The sequence below is a fragment of the Dreissena polymorpha genome, chromosome 16 (assembly GCF_020536995.1).
Source record: "Dreissena polymorpha isolate Duluth1 chromosome 16, UMN_Dpol_1.0, whole genome shotgun sequence".
In the NCBI taxonomy this organism is placed as follows: domain Eukaryota; kingdom Metazoa; phylum Mollusca; class Bivalvia; order Myida; family Dreissenidae; genus Dreissena; species Dreissena polymorpha.
In genome coordinates, this window is record NC_068370.1 from 24349167 (window position 1) to 24365681 (window position 16515).

General features: G+C 35.5%; 1 protein-coding gene across 1 annotated transcript in view; it reads left to right on the forward strand.

Annotated features, from left to right (window-relative positions):
• LOC127862002 (cell cycle checkpoint protein RAD17-like) overlaps nucleotides 1–16515 on the forward strand; it is a 147257-nt gene that overhangs the window by 29879 nt on the left and 100863 nt on the right. Inside the window, exons 5-8 of the mRNA XM_052400856.1 lie at nucleotides 348–507; nucleotides 13550–13689; nucleotides 14340–14392; nucleotides 14918–15043. Of these exons, the coding sequence (XP_052256816.1) occupies nucleotides 348–507; nucleotides 13550–13689; nucleotides 14340–14392; nucleotides 14918–15043 (479 nt within the window). The remainder of the gene's footprint in view (nucleotides 1–347; nucleotides 508–13549; nucleotides 13690–14339; nucleotides 14393–14917; nucleotides 15044–16515) is intronic.

Consider the following 16515-nt stretch of genomic DNA (forward strand, 5'->3'; position numbering starts at 1 on the left):
TCAAATCTTACAAAAACAAAATCACTCCATATGCCAGAGTTTTGGTTCAATAATGATGGAACTTGACCAGGATGTTTGTCTGGAGAATATCTAGGTCAAGTTTGACGTTTGGTAAAGATTGAATGAACAGACTCCTCTCAGGTGAGCGAACTAGGGCCATCTTGGCCCTCTTGTCTCTATATCACTTCAGAAGAAACTGTTTAAGATTAATTTTCTTGTAATTAGCCACTGGTTTAAATCAATTAGCACTAGTGAAAATCTTCTCTTAAGTAATCTGATGGTTGAAATGAATGGATCTTGTTCACAATACATTTTAATGTGTCTGTATTTCTTCCTGCCTCCCACAGTTACCCCCAATACTGTTGCTGACTGGCCCCGCCGGGGTGGGGAAGACAGCCACGGTCCGTGTTCTTGCGAAGCAGTTCAACTTTGAGCTCCATGAATGGGCCAACCCTCTGGCAGGTGACCAGTTTGATGGGGGAATGCAGAACAATGACTGGAAGTCTAGTGAGTACATTTTGTATGAAGTCTTTGATTTAAGTACTAGTCCACTAACACTGTACCCATTTGTAACATTAAAAACATGACTGAAAGACATCTCACTAATAATAAACCCCAACAAACTCTTTTTATCCTTTCCCACTTAAGAGCAAAGTCAAAATAAATATGTGCAAACAGCATAAAACCAGAACAGCCTGCGAGTAACTAGCAGTCTGTTCAGGTTTTACGTAGAATTGGAAATGAAGCAAATATTTGATGGCATCTTTTCTATCCTTATTGCTACCTCATCATTGTTTACATGTACCCATTTAATATAATCCGGTTTTATGCTGTTTGCTGCTCATCAGTATCTAAGGGTTGGAAATGAAGCCTTCAAAAATTGAATCTAGTAAGAATAGTAAGAAAGGTCCAAAATTCAATTTAACTTTCTAAGGGACTACAAATGAGTGAAAATACGTATCTAAATCAGATTTATATATATTTTTCGTGATTACTCATTTTGTTGTTTCTATACATGTGGTACATGTAGCGTTTGTTGCCTCTGAAAATCAAAGCAATAGACTACGGTTACTTACGAAGCATAAGTAAAGTAAATTCGGACCAACAGCTTTGAAATAATAAAATAGTTTGATGTATTTTTGCAAATGCAATAATATTTAGTGAAATAAGCCTCAATTGTTCTCCTTAAGAGCTGATACCATATGCTTATGAATTGAAACATTTTCAGTAGAACAGGAGTGTGGACTTATAATGAGTCAACTTTACTAATTTACATCTTAACTCCCAATTTCTATCCTAGAGATATACAAAAATGTACTGGTATTGCAAAAGTTATTCTATTTACATTATATCTGTTAACCTCCAAATCGAACATGTTAATTTCTAACTTTGATTAACATTTTCTAAATGCAAGAAGTTAGTTAAATATGTTTTCTTTGGTGGACACATTTTTTTAGTTTGAGAAAAGCATGTTACTATACAGAATGTCTTATACGTTGTTCCAACAATATTTCATAATTTCTAACCTTATTGCTACCTCATCATTGTTTACATGTACCCATTTAATATTTAATCATCACAGATGAATACCATAATTACTCTTAAGTTTTCGGACACTCTACATGTAAGTTTTCAGACACCCTCTTTTTTAGTCAAAATAATAATTTTGTGTGACTCTTGATTTTCGGACATACGTGTTTTCGTCCATAATTAATGTCTCTTAATTTTCGGACAGTATATATACCGCACTATTCTACATACTTTGGCCCTGTTTTCGCTTATCTTGTGACACTTCGATTATGGATTTTTACAACCGGATTAAGGTAATGGTACCAGACAGATGCGTGCCTAACGGCAATGGACCATTACATTTGCGTTATAGGGTGAATAACCATTTATACAGTAGAAAGTAATGGATTCACCAAACAGCATTTAAAACAGTGTCGTCCTATTTAGGAAGAAGTATGTTTTCTCTTTTTTACTTGTTGTAATATATCATTACAGGCAACAGTTAACAAAGCTGCGAACTTCTTTTTATTTATTTTTCAAGCAGAAAAACAAGAATTTATCACAATAAAATTATTGTACATTGATTTATGGCATTTATTTCAATATTATTATAATTTTCGGACGCCTAAATTTTTGTCTCTAAATTTTCGTACACCTGTAATTTTTGAATATTTTTCGTATCTAAATATGCGGACACAAATTTTTTTATTTATTTTTAAGTGTCCGAAAACATAGAGTAATTATGGTATATTATTTAACCACTAGTCAAGATTATGATGATTGCAAAACTGTAACCATTTGTTTAAACATACATTTCATAAAAAAAGGGTGATATAAGATTGTTTTGAATATTTATACACATACCTAAAATCTGAAATATATTTATTCAACTGGCGGTCATCACAAATTATTAAAAATTTACTTAACGGGATGTTTTCTCAGTTATTTGAAAAAAGAAATCCACATGGAGTTCTCTCAAATTGCATGTATGTGTCACATTTACTGGACATGGGATTGGCTGAAATACCATGAAACATTAGCTTGACGGGGTGTCACCGTCTCTAACTATGAAACATTAGATTGGTATTGGTCATCTCAAATACTGTGCAACAATTATTGGAGTCGAATCAAATTTTATGAAACATCGTCACATATTTTATGAAACATTTATTATGCTCCCCCAAAAATTTATTTTGGGGGGAGCATATAGTCGCCGCTTCGTCTGTCTGGGTGTGTGTCTGTCTGTCCGTCCGTACACAGTTTTTGTCCGGGCTATTTCTCAGCAACTAATAACCGGAATTCAATGAAACTTTATGGGAAGCTTCACTACCAAGAGGAGATGTGCATATTTTCAGTGGGTTCTGGTAGAATGATTTTTCACAGAGTTATGGCCCTTTGAAATTTTCTAAAAAAAAATTCTTGTCCCCCCAACTACTGTGCCCTTGGCCCTTTGAAATTGTCTTAAAAAAAAATCTTGTCCCCCCAACTACTGTGCCCTCAAGAATTTTCCTTTTATCTGAATATATAGTGCAATATTGTGACAAAAAAAAACTTTGGGGAGCATCACCAGTCTCCGACAGTTTCTTGTTCTATAGGGGAATGGCTAAAATACTCTGTATTATGTATTCTACAGGGGGTCCTCTCAAATACTATGAATCACTTATTCTACAGGGGGTTGTCTCAAATAGTATGAATGATTTATTCTACAGGGGGTCATTTTAAATTACTATGAATAATTTATTCTACAAGAGGTCGTATTAAATACTATGAATAACTTATTCTACAGGTGGTTAATTTTTTCAAAGACTGAATAATGTTTTCTACAGGAGGGTCTTCTCAAATACTACGAATCATATTTTCTACAGTGGGTCCTCTCAAATACTATGAATAATATCGAAGCGCCGTAGGCGCTGAAGGCCTGGGGCTAGATTTAGTGTGCTTGGGAAGAAGTTTAGTTCTTAAAAAAAAGATAGTTCGACTATGTATATAGATGTCAATATCTTTTTACATAGTCAAACTATCTTTTTTTAAGAAGACGTTTTGTCGGAAGTTTTTTATTGATTTAGTATGTGTATGCATTATTATAAACAGGTTTATAAAAATCAAGGCTGCAGCTGCATTTTTCAAAAAGTCACAATGGATAGTCGATCATTAAGTCATGGCCATCCTACATAGGCGGTGAAGATATGTGGCTGGGAACGAGATTATGACCCATCTGGGTCTGTCACTTTTTGTGTGTCATAAATGCTGAATGCTTGTTTTGGATGAAATGACGTCCTTATTCAACCAGTATCGGTACATGTTATGCTGATCAGTTTGTGTTGATAATATCTCCATTGATCGCGTATCTGGATGAACATAATTAATTTCAAAGTACGGAATTAATTGTACTAATATTAATCCGTAAATACTCATGGTTGCCATGGGAACAAAAAATGTTCTTTTTTCATATTTATTACTATTTTAAAGAATTTAAGCCAAAAAAAGCACAGAAAATCAACAAAATATGTTCTGGACAGATATGGAGCATCATTAGCATGTTCGAACTTGGCCTAGAGACCATCTAGATAAAACTTGTGAACAAGTTTGGTGAAGATCAGATGAAAACTACTTGAATTAGAGAGCGGACACCAAGCTGAATATTTAAAACGCACTAAGTGACCCAGTGAACTAGTTTTTTGCCCGGCATGCCCCATGTTCACACTTGGCGTAGACATTATGTAGATACAACTTCTGACAGTTTGGGAAAGATCGGATGAAAACTACTTGAATTAGAGAGCGGACACCATGCTGATTGTTTGAAACGCACTAAGTGACCCTATGACATAGTTTTTGGTCCGGCATGACCCATGTTTGTCTTGACCTAGACATTATCCGGATGCAACTTCTGACCAAGTTTGGAGATCGGATTAGAACTACTTGAATTAGAGAGTGAACACAAAAAGTGTTACGGAGGACAGACAGATTGACAGACGGACAGTGCGAAAACTATATGCCGCCCGTTGGGGGCATACAATATATTTTCATGTATCTGACATGGTGTGCAGAAACAACAAAAATGTAAAAAAAATATTCCCTTCTCATACTTAATATATTACCTATGGATGACAGACTGATTAGAAAAACAACACAAGATACACATTGTTGATATTATTTTGTACTCAAATTCATGCACATAAATAAAAAGTATTGTATTCATTCTTTGAAGAAAAATCACCTGTTAAGTCTGGATTAAAAAATCTTATCTGTTCAAAAATGTCAATCACAACACAACATGAACACAATATATTGTCCATATTATCATCCACACATAGTCAAAACTGTCAGTAAACTTGGTAAGCTCAGGTTGCATCAGGATTTGCCAAATTCACTTGTAAAGATCTGCAATAATTAAAATAAAAATGACTGATTAGAAACCTTAAACAAACACATAAAAAATACATATCACCAGTAGATACCATAAGCTTGTCAACAATTTATTGAAATTGAAAACCATATCATGTTTTAGTTTTGCCTTAATGCTTGTTTAACTTACTCTATGTGAAAATAACACAAGAAATATTATTAAAATTATATAATCAAGACAAAAAAAAAGTTATTGCTTGGTACATTATACAATCTGAACCCTCAAGATATGCATAGTGAATAGTATATTGTCAATGTTTAATATTAAAAAAATAGTATCCATACTTAACACCATAAAGGTAAACCATCTGTGTTGGGAGAATAAAGCGCACCCCAGTTAACATTTTAACAGATTTCTTTTTAAATATTTCACTATTTTAAATGGGATAAAGTCGATTCGTGAGAGTTTTCTATAGGTATCATGATTTTTTTAAACAAATCAGTATTTTTTCAGTAATGTGCAATGACGCGTTTGAACGGTTAAAAAAATGTCGGTCAGTGTTGGGACTTCATACTACAAACTTTACTGAAAATAAATTATTTGTTAAAAAAAATCATAATATCCATAGAACACTCTCACGTATGAGCGAGCTCTTGACTTTATCCCATTACAAATGGTGAAATAATTTAAAAAGACATCCTTAAAAATGTTATCTGGGTCGCGCCTTATTCTCCCAACACAGATCTAAAAGTCACATGGTATACATGAAGGTGCAGTGTAAACAATGCAAGGTGTAAATCATATCAAACCTGCTATTTAGCAGCACATCATTTAGTGTTGCACTCCACTTTTGCCCAATCTGTTTTTCATGAGGTGGATTTGGCACATCCATCTTTTAGCCCTATATCATGATAGTTCATCATTGAAACTACCAGGTAGTAGGTTCTGCCCCTGAATAAATAAAATATAGCAAAATATTTTTGTGTGATTGTGTTATAGTTGAAAATAATATATGACAATGAAAACAAAGGTCTGCTGAAGTATTGAATCTCAATACAATCTTAACGATATTCCGATAGTCCAGAAACATATTTACTGAGAACATTTAATCAGTTTTCTTAAGCTGCAACCTCTTGATCATGTCTGACAATTCATTGAAAATATAAAGTTTCAAAAGCATTACCACATATTTGTGTAGTTGGTCGTGCTTTATGAGAAAGATATTTTTTTCTTTCTACTTTCTTTATTTGTTGTTATGAATCTTAGATCATCATTGCTTTCATGTTAAACTTGATCATGAACACAACCATTAATATTGACATCCAAAACTATAAATTTTGACAAAAATAGAAGCATTTAAATATGTACCAATAAAAATAATCAAATATACATTGTAATTAAACACATTCCTGACATATGCATTAATGCTATCATTTCGCATGGAATTGTTATCGCTAACCTGTCATTGTGAGATTGCACAAAGATTTGCACATAAATTTGATATTAGTTTTTAATACAACCTTGCATAGTTCACAGTCTATTTAATGTAATACACTAATTTTAAGTACATAAAATAAAAGTAGAATACGTCTAATGGAATATATGCCCGTACATTGTTCACCGAAATGTTAATACATGTATTGTCATTATAGAAAAGTTCAACAACAAATGATAAATTGAGAAGTGTTTAAGATTTTGACAACTACCTAGGCAAACAGACACATAAACAGCGTCTAAAATCGTCGTTATTACCACCAAAACGGCTCATACAAATATCATGATTGGTGTAATAGATTCATTAAACATGAAATTCCATCCTTTAAGACTAACTTTTATTTTTTTTTAATGAGAAAAACTAATGAAAAACTTATTTTAATTTACCTTTGACAAAAACCAGGAAGTTTATCCGAAAGTTGTCACTGTCGACTGTGCCCTACTGTATTCATTGTTATTAAAGCTGAGGTTAATTTAAACCATGTAAAAATCAAGAGAAATTCGGAAAATTAAAGTTCCACCGACTTATTTTTATTGGTTTAGATTATAGTTCAACGTTAATGGCAAACAAGTTGTTATTGTTTTGACATAGTCAGCGAAACGGTAGTTAGAGACCGTCAAGTGAGCAACTTATTCTCGCATGAATATGTAAACAATAAAAACTATGTCGTAGCCAATGCTTAACAATTTTGTTTCAATAATATTTTTTTACACTTTGTATGACACTGTCATTTTATATAATGATGTTCTGTATTTACAAGCCGGGTTATTGAGATCTGCAAAGAACTACTTTTATTGCGCACGCACTTATTATAAGTGGTAAATCGGAGTTATACAAATTTGGTTTTGGCAGCCGGCCAAGTCAGCTCATCTCAGAAATCGGTATGAGTACTATGGCCTAGGGGCTTTGCCCCAGGCCAATAATGTCATTAATTAGTTGAATTCATATTGGCTTTGTTATTGAGCTGAAGACAGCCGTATTGGCCTGAGGCCAATAGTAATATTGTATATAGTAATATTGTAATATATTGATAAAATATGTTACAATAACACAAAATAGGCAAGAAAAATTAAACATTAAAGCTGAATTTCATAAAATGCAGCAAAGACAATTTAGCGCCCCGAGCCGATAGTGACGTACATATTTTCCTACAATAACCGAAGCATTCCTCTTTGTATTATAAACCGTTAAACTACGAGGGGTGTTCCAGAAGTTTGTGGATTTTCGCTATAACTTATTAGTTTGCTGGTAAAAGTCAAGGAAATTTACATATTATACAAACCAATTATCACGGACTTTATATATAAGCTAAAAATGCATGAATTCCATAAAGCGCGTTTGAAACGCGATTCCATAGAGACCTCAGTAACGACATGCGGCGCACGCGTGTATTTTATTATAAGTATGAGCGGTACGCGAATTTAAATTTGGTTTAAATGTCGTTGATAAACAGAATTTACGGCAAATTTCACGTTACAGCGCCTAAGTCCTCCTTATAGCCCGAGCCCGGATTTGGCCCCTATGGACTTCCGCGTCTTCCAGGAAGTTAAATCACAGTTGCGCGGTATTCGCTTTGCAAGTAAACAAGAACTTACAGTAGCAGCAAAGCGAATCGTGTTGTCTTTTGACGCTGACTGGTATAGAGACACTTTTGACAAGTGGATTTCCCGACACATAAAGTGCATTCGCGTTGGAGGTGATTATGTGGAAAAGATTTGACAGTTGTTCACTTCATATCGTCACTGACGTTGAACAGAAACGTTACACGTGCGTCGGTGTGCGCATTGTGCACATGTTTAAATCTCTGATATATATATATATTGTTTTATGCATTTCCATGATATTTGGAGAGTAGATTTGGAAAGAACGAAATATTCTTAACATGATATTTGTTTGTCCATTTATGTTACCAAGTGAAAGTTATAGCGAAAATCCACAAACTTCTGGAACACCCCTCGTAAGTTTAGATGCACATCGTACATGTATGGTATACATGCTAGCGAATTCGGCTGTACAGCCGTTTTCAATTTCAGAATTAGATATCTGGCTTATTTCGCATTTTTTGACACATGTTCTTCTTAACTTTTATTTTAATTTATATTGAGATATATATATAATAAGTTTTTTACACAGTTTATATAAATTCATAAATATTTGACAAAATCGTATACAGTCCAACCTGCCAATAACGACCACTCGAGGGATTTGGTCGTTGTGGTCTTTGTTCACAGGTGGTCTTTATTCGCAGGGTCGATTGAAACTTTGCAAAATATGCTAGTAGGTTTTTAACAGGTACCGTATGATTTATGTGCTCTATTGTTTAAATGTGTGAATTCTAAAGCATGTGTAATGTAAAAAAGGATTGAAATCACAGTTGTGTTTTATATTTACATGTATTATTTCAATTTGCAAACATAAACTAACAAACGAACTAACGCTTAGATGCCATAATGGTTAACTTTAACTGACAATTTACTTATCTATCATCTATGCGCGTCGTATCACGGAGAAATTTAAGACAGGAATGAATTTAAATTGTATGCGTACAATTTGCATCGTAATTGTAAAGAAACCGTAAATTTCCTTTATAAGTTGATATAAGCCCCAAACGTTTGGTATTTTCGGCAATTAGTATATAAATAATCGCGAGCCAATAAAATAAAAAAGGCAACTTCTTACACCTTCGTCAAACTACCAAATGCATAAAAGAAGCAGGTGGCTACCAATTAGCAATGTGTGTTAAATAAACAAAAGAAACAGCTATCGAGTAAACTGTCACTTGCCTATATCTCCATAGCGACCGACCAGTGCACTGGTAAGATGTTTATCACGTGACTATCACAGCATTATGGCGTTCATTGTTTTATTGACAGTTGTGAAATCGTTAATTGTTATGATTGAAGTGATCGTTGTAAGCCTCTTTCAAGGAATACAAGATTATTTTTTTTGCAAACCGATGACAACGTACAAAGTTTACTAGAAAATCCTTCAAAAAATATATTGTCATTGTATTAATAAGTTAGTGTATGCTGTTTTGTCAAATCTAAATTATTCGTTATGGAACGTTATATTATGATAATTAAAACGATTTTGTTAGTCACTCGACTGTTGGGAATGTAAAATGGTGGTCGCTGGTCATTGACGTGGTCGTTGTTAGCTATCAAAATCGACTTTGGGAATGTAAAATTGCGGTCGCTGGTCGTTGTTGGCATGTGGGCGTTATTCGCAGGTACAGAATATAGTGAAATCGTTCCGGGGGAAATCAACGTGGTCGTTATTGACAACTGGTCGCTATTCACAGGCGGTCGCTCGGGCAGGTTGGACTGTATACCCGCTTTAAATGAAGTATGAAGTTTTGGAAAATAGCAAAATTTCTGTTCTATTGGTGCACAGAAACAAAAGCATTTAAACTAAGTATATGACAAAAGATGCATCCTAGACATTACATGATGCAGGAACACAATTTGACAGGTCGCGAAATTATGCAAAATTTACCTGAATAACATTTCAGCCACACTGGATCCACTGCCGTTGTTTTTAATACAACCCAGAAAGACAATAAGGATTGAAAACATACTTATTGCCATTATAAATTGCATTTGTAATGTGTAAATCCTTCATGATTTCGAATTAGTTTTGCTTTGGGGGCTCATTGTAGTTCATTGAAAATATTGAAAGTTGTTATTTTTGTAAGCTCAAATATTGAACCTTACTGTTGTTATTGTCAAAAAAGGGAGCTGAATATATAAGGGGCTGAGTGCTTAAAGTATATCGTTAAAGATTTAATTTTTTGCACCAAAACTAAGCATACAACTTCAAAATGGCGTCCAAATTGTCAAAAGTTTAGATTCTCATATAAGGCCGAGTTTTTCCTGGTTTCTGATTGGCTGAATCTCGTATTGGACGACTTTTTTCCGTATTGGCCGTGTTTTTTCCATATTGGCCGCCTTTTTCTCGTATAAGGCAAGTTTAGAACTTTATTGGCGAGGCTTAGCTTGTTTTGGGCGAACAAATTGAACAAATTCTCGTCTAATATTATAAAGTTAATTAATAATTTATTTTACAGTGGTCGTCTCAAATTCTTGGAATAATATATTCTACAAGGTTCATCTCAAATGCTATAAATCATATATTTATGCCCCCCTTCGAAGAAGAGGGGGTATATTGCTTTGCACATGTCGGTCGGTCGGTTGGTCTGTCGGTCCGTCCACCAGGTGGTTTCCGGATGATAACTCAAGAACGCTTAGGCCTAGGATCATGAAACTTCATAGGTACATTGATCATGACTCGCAGATGACCCCTATTGATTTTGAGGTCACTAGGTCAAAGGTCAAGGTCACTGTGACCCGAAATAGTAAAATGGTTTCCAGATGATAATTCAAGAACGCTTATGCCTAGGATCATGAAACTTGATAGGTAGATTGATCATGACTTGCAGATGACCCCTATTGATTTTCAGGTCACTAGGTCAAAGGTCAAGGTCACGGTGACCCGAAATAGTAAAATGGTTTCCGGATGATAACTCAAGAACGCTTATGCCTAGGATCATGAAACTTGATAGGTAGATTGATCATCACTCGCAGATGACCCCTATTGATTTTGAGGTCACTAGGTCAAAGGTCAAGGTCATGGTGACCCGAAATATTAAAATAGTTTCCGGATGATAACTCAAGAACGCTTATGCCTAGGATCATGAAACTTGATAGGTAGATTCATCATGACTCGCAGATGACCCCTATTGATTTTCAGGTCACACGGTCAAAGGTCAAGGTCACGGTGACCCGAAATAGTAAAATGGTTTCCGGATGATAACTTAAAAACGCTTATGCCTAGGATCATAAAACTTGATAGGTAGTTTGATCATGACTGGCAGATGACCCCTATTGATTTTCAGGTCACTAGGTCAAAGGTCAAGGTAACGGTGACCCGAAATAGTAAAATGGTTTCCGGATGATAACTCAAGAACGCTTATGCCTAGGATCATGAAACTTCATAGGTACATTGATCATGACTGGCAGATGACCCCTATTGATTTTTAGAAACATATTTACAAAATGGCTGTCACTACAACTGAGAGCCCATATGGGGGGCATGCATGTTTTACAAACAGCCCTTGTCTACAGGGGGTCATCTCAAATAATACGAATCATGTATTCTACAGGTGGTCATCTCAAATACTATGAATCATTTAATTTTCAGGAAATCATCTCAAATACTGTATGAATAATTTACTCTACAGGTAGTTATTTCAAATTCTAAAAATCATCTCAAATCAAATGCTATGAATCATATATCCTACATGGAGTTGTCTCAAATACTATGAATAATTTTACCACCATTACCAATGGTAATGGGGGCTTTATAGGAGTCACTTTGTCGTCTGTCGGTCGGTCTGTCTGTCCCGAAAAATGGGTCATGTCGGGTCAAAAACTAGGTCACTGGGTCACTTATTGCGTTTTAAACAGAAAGTTTTTCCAGACTATAACTATGTCATTTATTGTTGGAATTTAAATGGCTTGGTACATTTGTTCACCATCATGAGACGGTGTGTCATGCGAAAGAAGTACGTCGATATCTCCAAGGTCAAGGTCACACTTGGAGTTGCCCATAAATGAGCTTGTCCAGGCCATAACTTTGTCATTTATTGTGAGACTTTAAAATCATTTGGCACATTTGTTCACCATCATTGGACAGTGTGTCATGCAAAAGAATTACATCGCTGTCTCCAAGGTCAAGGTCACACTTTGAGTTCAAAGGTCAAAAATTTCCATTAATGATCTTGTCCAGGCCATAACTATGTCGTTCATTTTGAGATTTTAAAATCATTTGACACATTTGTTCAATATCATTTGACGGTGTGTCATGCAAAAGAATTACGTTGATATCTCCAAGGTCAAGGTCACACTTTGAGTTCAAAGGTAAAAAATGGCCATAAATGAGCTTGTGCGGGCAATAACTATGTCGTTCATTGTGAGATTTTAAAATCATTTGGCACATTTGTTCACCATCATTGGACGGTGTGTCATGCGTAAGAATTACGTTGATATCTGCAACGTCAAGGTCACACTTTGAGTTCAAAGGTAAAAAATCGCCATAAATGATCTTGTCTGGGCCAAAACTATGTCATTCATTGTGAGATTTTAAAATTACTCTGTACATTTGTTCACAATCATTGGACGGTGTGTCATGCGAATGATTTACGTCGATATCTCCAAGGTTAAGGTCACAATTTGAGTTCAAAGGTCAAAAATGGCCATAAAATATCTTGTCCGGGCCATCACTATGTCATTGATTGTAAGATTTTAAAATTACTCACTACATTTGTTCATAATCATTGGACCGTGTGTCATGCGAAAGAATTACGTCACTATCTCAAAGGTCAAGGTCACACTTTGAGTTTAAAAGTCAAAAATGGCCATAATTGAGCTTGTCCGGGCCATAACTATGTCATTCATTGTGAGATTTTAAAATGACTCTGTACATTAATTTTGTTCACAGTCATTGGACAGCGTGTCATGCGAAAGAATTCAAGGGTTCAAAGGTCAAAATGGCCAAAAATGATAATGGCATAATAATTCTTAAAAATTGCCAAAAATTAGCTTCTCGTGTTTTGTGTAGACAGCATGCAAAATATTCTGTGTTAATGCAGCATGTGGGGGTATTCGTCACATCTGTGACAAAGCTCTAGTTTATTATTCCCCGCCGTAGGCGGAGGGATATTATTTTGGCGTTGTCCGCCCATCCATCCGTCGGTCCGTCTTTCCGTCTGTCTGGCACTTTTGTATCCTGAGCCATATCTTGGAAGTGCTTTGGGGGATTTCCTTGAAACTTTGTATGAGTACATATATGGATAAGAGGATGATGCACGCCAAATGGCATTGTACACCATCTGATAATAACGGAGTTATGGCCCTTTGTATCTTGAAAAAATGCTTTTTTTGTGTGTCCGGAGCCATATCTTGGAAGTGCTTTGATGGATTTCATTGAAACTTGGTATGAGTATATATATGGATAAGAGGATGATGCACGTTGGCGTTGTCCATCTGTTCAGAACACTTTTGTGTCTTGAAGTATTATGGCGGGGGAAATCAATTCAACGAATTTGCTTGTTCTACAGGGGATGGTCTCAAATACATGTACTATGAATCATTTAATTTAGAGGGGGTCACCATTAATACTATGAAACATTTATTATACAGGGGGTCGCCTTGAGGCAAGCATATCGAGTTCCCAGGTGTCACAGTTCCAGGAGTTTCTTCTAAGGGCTAACAAGTACAACACGCTGGACATTTTTGGTGGCAGTGGGGGTGTGGCCTCTAGGAGACTTGTAATGGTGGAGGTATGACCTGATGGTAATGTCTGATGTACAAGCAGATATTCGTAAAATATGTTTTGTTGGATCTGACATGGTTACAGTTGCCACTTGCCAGCTGTCAATGAATGGAGCTGATAAGCCTGCAATAAACCAATGAAATATATTTTTGACAAGCCCCTTATGGGCGCTTTCTATCTGCCATTTTGTTCATGTAAAGTGTGCCACCGTGTATTATGTGCAACCTGTTTAAAAAAACTGCATTATGATAAGGAGCATGGGTTGCGTAGCACTATATTTTTCTGACAATTTTGTAATTGTCTAGCAACAGATTAACAGTTCACATGCATTTCGTGTAAAGCATGCAAAAATAAAAATGTCATTCTAATCACTAGGGCTTATGACTAGGCAAGCAGAGCAATTGATGATATGGCAAGATGTCAATTGTGTGGAACAGAAATACCAACAATAACATAGAACTTTGCGGAAACCTTGAAAAAACATAGAAAATGTACCTCATTTTATTTAATTAAAAAAACAACAACAAAATGTAACATCTTAATTGTCAACTTTCAAAAGTGAAAACTTTACAAAGTTATATATATTTGTATGAATGTTGATTTTCAGTTCTGAAACTACCCTAGTTTGTTTCTTACATCTGCATTGATTGATTTCAGGATTTTCCCAATATATTCTACAGAGATGCGGAACCATTCCATGAAATATTAAGGTAAGATATTTTTTTTTTAATCATGCTTCTTGTGAAACTATTCCATTTTGCCTCCACTTGTATACAACTCACTGACATTCATGTAATTCATTGAGGTTTTAGATGTACAGCAAGAAACAGACTGGTTCTTGCCTCAGTTATATCTGTTTTTATGCCCCCGAAGGCATATAGTGATCGCACTGTCCGTCTGTCCGTTCGTCCATCTGTCTGTTCGTCCGTCACACTTTGCGTTTAGGTTTGAAAAATGCTCATAACTTCTCTGTCGCTTCAGATGAAACCTTCATATTTGGTATGCATGTGTATATGGACAATTATATAGGCCTTTCCATATGCACACACATTTCGAAACCTTTGACCTTTACCTTGAACTTAGGGTCCGCGTTAAGGTTTCGAAATCTGCGTTCAAGGTTTCGAAAAATGCTCATCACTTCTATCAAACCGTTTTTTGGGGGCATATGTCATCCTATGGAGACAGCTGTTGTTTTACATAAGAGTTTCAAAACAGTTTGTTTGTTGTTTTTCCAGGCGTTATTCCCAGACAGGAGGCAGTCCACTGGTCTTCATTGTCAGTGACAGCACAAGTGGAGAGTCCACAGAAAGGCTGCTCTTCCCCAAAGATGTGCAGAGCAGGTTACACATCACTAACATAAGGTATTACTTTTATGTTTCATTTAAAAATTAAATGGTATTTGAAGGCTTTACGATTTCCAGAAATGGTCAAGTATCACTTAACATCAAATAAAGTACAAAGACAGGACATGTTCCACAGTTATTGAAGGTTTTAAGATTTTCAGCGATGGTTAAATATCACCAACATCATGTAACATAGCCCCATGTTTCATGCCATGTGCAGTTCAAATACAAGTACAGTAAAACTGCGATAACTCGAGATAGCACAGGACTGACCTCGATGCTCGAGTAACCGCAGGTTTCAAGTAATCCATGGTATTATTTGTTTCCACTGTAACGGTTGGTGATGCTTAACATATGACCGCAAACACTTTATTCACATGAAAGACGGTGCTTAATTAAGATCGCTTAAGGTAACAGTATACTAAACTAAACAATAAGAATGATCGTACATACACACATAACACATATATAATCTAAAATATTCAAACAATATTCAATGTACATGTAGCATATTTAAAAAAGCACACAAGGTACGTACGTGCGCATGAAAAAAAACACGAAAAACAACATGATCGCTACATAGTTTGTATTTAATTTACATTCAGTCAGACTTGTGCTGTGCAAGTCTTAGATTGAAGCGCTCTTTTATACCATACATTTTATCATAATTATCGATTGCTGGTAATTATTTAATTAAGAAATAATCCACGGGTAACCGTTGGTTATTGCGGTAATAACCAACGGTATGGAGTTCCGATGCGTAGGAATTAAACCACGAGGGCGTAGCCCGAGTGGTTTGATAACAAGCATCGGAACGATTATTTCGATTCTAACACGTTTTCATTAATAAGTTATCCGCGATTTAAAGGTTATAAATGAGAATTATATTAATTGAACGTCCTCCACTTTTCCACGAAAACATGACGTCACCACTACAATTACTATCAAATGACGTCGTCTTCATTCATAAAATGTGCGCGAACAATCAAAGTGACGTCACTTTAAACAACCGTTGGTATATCGGGGTAATAAGCAACAGTAGTTTTTCTTCTTTGTATATAGAAAACAAGTCACGTGCTGTGGTAGAATTATCATTAAAACTGTGTAACTGTGTAGCTTTTATCTCAAAGGATGACAGTTTGCAGTGTTTCTCATACTGCGACTAACTTCACACCTAATCAAGTGTTTTCTGTCTGCTTGATTGTGCTGTTTTCACAAATGGAATATTTTTAGCACCGACCAGACGAGAAAGTGTCTTCAAATAATTGCCAGTCAATTAGGTGTGAAATGCCTTTTAGGGACCAGCACACATCCTCGAGTAATCGAATATCGCATGTTTGAGTTATTGCGGGTATTTTTATATAGAAATTAAAGGAAAATGTTAGGGACTTCTTTAAATGCTCGAGTAATCGCCAGTTTTCGCGAAATCGCCAGCTTGAGTTATTGCAATTCTACTGTATTGTGTCATGCAACATCTAACTTGACTGTTG